At 44.5% G+C, this 5,452-nt stretch overlaps 1 protein-coding gene across 1 annotated transcript in view; it reads left to right on the forward strand.

Annotated features, from left to right (window-relative positions):
- Positions 1-4,416, forward strand: part of FSTL1 (follistatin like 1) — a 61,727-nt gene extending 57,311 nt beyond the window's left edge. The window contains exons 10-11 of the mRNA XM_004373649.2: positions 607-683; positions 3,908-4,416. Of these exons, the coding sequence (XP_004373706.1) occupies positions 607-683; positions 3,908-3,952 (122 nt within the window). The 3' untranslated portion in view covers positions 3,953-4,416. The remainder of the gene's footprint in view (positions 1-606; positions 684-3,907) is intronic.
- Positions 4,417-5,452: the final 1,036 nt, after the last annotated feature.

Raw genomic sequence — 5,452 nt, forward strand, 5'->3', positions numbered from 1 at the left:
GTGTATAAGATCATATCATCTGCAAATTGAGATACTTTGACTTCTTCCCTATGTATTTGGATGCCCTTTATTTCTTTTTCTACCTTGGCTTCATCTTATGCAAGACACAGGGGAAAAAACAAAAAAAAATCCTGGTGTGCAGACCCCACCTTACGTCAGTGAAATCAGTATCTCTGCAGCCAGAACCTAGGCAACTGTATTTGTAAACATTCTCCAGGAAGTTAGGAGGCCCTGTAAACGGTTGGGAATCACTGCCCCAGAGGAATCTCCTGAGTCAGGATGCAGGTTTTCACATCACTTTTTCTGCATGACCAGCCCCTGGCTTGGATGTGCTGGGAACACTTAAAGGAGGCCTGGGGACAGAGGCCAGAGAAAGGGGGGATGGTGGCGGGGGTGGGGGAGGATTATTTTGTTTACAGTCCGTTGCCTTGGAAGTGTTGGCGGCACTGGACACTTCATGTCTTCATATTCAGAGAAATGAGGGTACTTCACCTCTCTTGTAGCTTAACCGGGCAATCTAATTGAGCACTTAGAAGATAGATCTTGGTGAGATTGCCAGCTGGATTCCCACAGCCACCACTGCTCTGAGCCCTGCTTCTTTTGCAGGAAAGAATCAGAGGGGGTCCCAGACCCACACAGAGGAAGGGATGACCAGATACGTCCAGGAGCTCCAGAAGCACCAGGTGAGTGGCAGCCTCCATGCTGGTCTTGCACCACTCAGAAGCAGTCTGGTGCCCCGGGAAGCCAAGGAGACATGCTTTGTCCAACACAGTAGGTCTTGAATGATACTATCGCATTATCTGTACCAAACCATGATACAGATAGTTCCCTGATGGAGTCCTCTAAGGGCCCATATACCAGCAAATGTAGAATCAGCCAGGTGGTGGTTTGCAAATGCTGTGGAGGTGGTTTGCAAATGAGCCCAGTCTAAAGGAGTGTTACTATTCCCTGTCCTGACCAGTGCCCAGACCTGAAGACTGGGAGCTCCTTGAGGGCAGGCCCCGTGACTTGCTCACCGTTGCACCCTGCGTCTAGCACAGGCCTTGGGGTGTAGTCGGCACTCAGTGAGCTTAGAATTAGTGGATTTGGACTGCAACAGAAAGGATTGAAGTTAACAGTCATGCTGGCTAGAAAACAGCCTGGGATTGATAAGCACAGGAACTTAGAAGTTCTCCTTCCTAGAGATTTTTGAGAGATAATAACTAAGAATTCTATTGAGTTCTGTGTCAGTAAGTTCAGAGGCCTCCTTGGGGACAAGGTCCTTAGTGGTCCACTGAGAGATTATGCTAAGCACCTAGAGAAAACATGGCCATGCTGGGTTCCTGGATCCATTTTCCCAGACTTACCATGTAGTTTTAAGAATGAATATTGTCCTTTAGATGGCCTGTCTGTAGACCAGGTCTAGAAGTACAAAACTTCCCTCTGACATACAAGTCTATAAGGAATACAATGGTCACAAGAACTGCTCAACTACTGAGATGGAATATTTGACATGAGTATAAAGAACTGTTAATAACAATTGCTCATATTTATTGATGATTCTTTATCTGCATTTTGTCACTATTGTCACTGATATTGTAGAAATCGAACGTCAGTTTTTTAAGCAGAAGAGGAAACTTAATCTTTTGTTTTCTCATATTTCAACAGTCTTGAGTCTCCTGATGAGTACAACTCCATAAAAGAAAAAAAAGCTTAATAGGCATTTCTTTCATTTAGGGTGGAGAAAGTATAAGAGTACTCAGCGGAGAGTGAATTTTAATAGTTAACATCGTTTTCAGGTGTTGTTGTTAGGTGCCGTCGAGTCGGTTCTGACTCATAGAGACCCTGTGTACAAAAGAACGAGATGCTGCCCAGTCCTGTGCCATCCTTATAGTCGTTGCTATGCTTGAGCCCATTGGTGCAGCCACTGTGTCACTCCATTCAGGTACAGATAGTTTATTTGGGAGGCAATCCCAGGAAACACCAGAAGAGGTGTTGAGGAATGAGCCCAGGAAGGAAAGGAAGCAATAAAGAAGGTGGGCTTCCGCAGGTTACCGCTGTGGGCCAGGGGAAACTGACCCTTTGGGGAGCTCTGGGAACAGAGTGACTGTGCCTGAGGGAGAAAGGACCCCGGCTATTTATACAAGAACTTGCTTCAGCCGTGAGGGTTTCTACCAAGAAACCTTACTTGCCTGGCATTTCTGGCATGCCAGTGTGTGTGGGCAGAGCGGCTCTGGCAGCCAGAGAAAGCCCTCAGGCACAGAGATGCATGTGCTGGCAGTAAGAAGCCATGCCAGTCTACACTGAAACGTTAAGGGCAAGGAGGTCATGGGTGGGGCACCAACAGTGCCTGCTAGATGCCAGGCACTGTTGGATTTTTTTCTATTTAATTTTTTTTATTTTTACACAATTCACATACCATAAAATTCATCCATCTGAGGAGTACAGTTCAGTAGCTTTTAGTGTATTCACCCAGTTGTGTACCCATTACCACAATCAAAATCCAAAACACTTTCATTACCCTCAAAGGAAATCCCGCATCCATTAGCAGTCACTCCCATTCCCTCCTCCCCCAGCCCCTGGCAACCACTAATCTATTTTCTGACTCTATAGATTTGTCTATTCTGGACATTTCATAGAAATGGAACCATGTAATATGTGGCCTTTTGTCTGGCTTCTTTCACTTAACATAATGTTTTCAAAGTTCATCCATTTTGTTGCATGAATCACTAGTGCATTCCTTTTTATGGCTGAATAATATTCCGTTGTATGAATAGACCACGTTTTATTTATCCATTCACCATTTGGTGGATGTCTGGGTTATTTCTGCTATTATGAACAATGCTGGTATGAACATTTCCTGTACAAGTTTTTGTGTGGACATATATTTTCAGTTCTCTTGGGTATCTATCTGTAGCCCTGGTGGCACAGTTATTAAGAGCTACGCCTGCTAACCAAAAGGTCAGGAGTTCAAATCCACCAGCCACTCCTTGGAAACCTTATGGGGCAGTTCTGCTCTGTCCTATAGGGCTGCTATAAGTCAGAATCGACTTGATAGCAGTGGGTTTTTTTGGGGGGGGGCGGGGGGTATATATACCTAGGAATGTAATTTCTGGGTCATATGGTAACTGTATGTTTTGCTTTTTTGAGGAACTGCCAGACTATTTTTCAAAGCAGCTATGCTATTTTACATTTCCACCAGCAATGTATTAGGGTTCCAACTTCTCCACATCTTTGCCAAGACTTGTTATTCTCTGTCTTTTTTTATTTTAGCCATCCTGGTGGGTGTAAAGTGGTATTTCATTGTGGTTTCGATTTCCATTTCCCTAGTGACATCATTTTGAGCAACCTTTCATGTGCTTATTGGCCATTTATAAATCTTCTTTGGAGAAATATGCCTGACACTATTATAAGAAGTGGTTCTATTTTTATCCTCATTTTATAGTTGAGGACATTGAGGCACAGAAAGGCTTCATAATATTCCTAAGGTCACCCAGAAAATAGCACAGCTGTGATTCAAGTTCAGACAGCCTGCCCCCAGAGTTCATTGCTGTTAACACTTCTTTAGAGTTGAGTTCAGAGCATCTTGTAGCACATCCACATAGTCTCTTTTTCTTCATCCTTAAAATGAGGATTAAAATGTCTCATCTGCTAGTTTTATATGAGTTCAAATGGAGTCATATCTTAATTCAGAAAGCGGCTCTCATATTCCAAGTACTGTGCTGGGTACGGGAGAGTGATTGGAGAAGACACAGTCTTTGCCTTCAAGTTGCTCATTGTCCCTGGAGAGACAGACAAGTAAACAACTAAAACTCGGCATGATAAGCATGCATCTGTCAATGCTGTATACAGTCTTGAGGATTAGATACATACAAAAGATGTTTTTTTTTAAATTCTCATGATGATCATTTTCTATGACTTCTTAAAGGAAACAGCTGAAAAAACCAAGAGAGTAAGCACCAAAGAGATCTAACGAGGAGGAACCTGGGAATGGTGTCTGGAGCCGGCACCTTCCCTTCCACTTCAGTGCTGAGTCCAGTATACGCAAGTGTCCGCTACAATCGCCAAATCACCAGTATTTGCTTGTATAGCAGTGAGTTTTATTTTGTTTATTTGTTTTGCAATAAAGGAAATGGGGTGGCTGGCTAAGAGGGGAAGGGCCATAGACTTCATCTCTCAGAGCACTTTGAGAGAAACTGTAAACGGTGCTCGGGGGCTGCAGGCAGTGAGGAAACTGCATCAGGGTTGAGAGAGGAGTGGACGCAGATCGAAGCCCCTTCTGAGTCCACCGCAGCTCTAAACATGCTGCAGGGAGGGCAGGCCATGCCAAAGAGATCTCACCTGGCTGTCCCCGGAGGCGGGGTTTGAGAAGCTCAATGGAGAACACATTCTGCTTCTGGCTACTTCCCATTGCCGTCAGCGTGACAGAACGCCAACCGCTGCCTCTAGCTACACATCCATCCGGCTGGTTTCCCAGCGTCCCTCAGATCTGGATGGAGTTTCTGAGAGGGCATACCCGAGTGATGCAGATATTTGTCTGCTTTGAGCCCCTTAGAGACCTAACCAAATTTCTAAAAATACTTTTTACCAAAGGTGCTATTTTTCTGTAAAGTGCTCTTTTTTGGCAAGTTGACTTCACTTTTCAATTATTATCATTATATTATTGTTGTTGTTTTAATATTTTCTTGACTAGAAATTAAGCTTTTGTAACTTTTTGTCAGTAGTCCTACCATGTCAGGTGGGAGGCGCTTGGGTCCTTCTGTGTGTTGTGCTCCTTGGGCAGGGGCCCCTGTCACGCAGAGTCCCACCACACTTGTCACACAGGCAAGCTGGAGCCCAGAGTTTGCTCCTCTGCTACCAGTGGTTCAGCAGTCTGTCCGAGGAGCAGGGGATGCCTCAGACAGATGCCTAGGGAAGAAGAAGCATCTTCATACCAAGCTTTCAAGGTCCAAAAAGCTAATTTGTTTTCATTTATTCTGAGAAGGTCAGTGGAAATCAGTATTCCCAAGGGTGGAGATGAGAAATATGTGCAGCTAAGCAGGGCTTAGGATAGCCCAGTCTATCAATATGCTTATTGATCCACCACTAACTAGGAGAGTGACTCTGGCCCCGACTCTTCCCATTTCTGGGCCTCAGTTTCCTCAATCAGCAGGTAGAAATGGATTAACCTTTAGATTTGATAAATGAATAAATTATCTGGTTCTGGTCATTGGTCCAGAGGGAGACAGGTTCCTGTGATTTTCCTCCTCCTTGGGACAAATGAAAAAACAAGAACAGTCAGACAGCCAAAAGCAGGATGACCAAATTTGACCTGGTCTGTGATGTAGAGGCCTTGTGGATAAAGCCTGGCTGGGAGGAGAGTGGGAAAGAGAACCACCCCCATTTTGTCTTCAGTTTCCCATTTCATGTTTAACCTCCTCTTGGAAACAGCAATAGCTTTCCCTTTAGAGATGAGGACAAAAAGTGGTTTCCA

This window comes from Trichechus manatus, unplaced genomic scaffold (genome assembly GCF_000243295.1).
Source record: "Trichechus manatus latirostris isolate Lorelei unplaced genomic scaffold, TriManLat1.0 scaffold00026, whole genome shotgun sequence".
Lineage (NCBI taxonomy): Eukaryota > Metazoa > Chordata > Mammalia > Sirenia > Trichechidae > Trichechus > Trichechus manatus.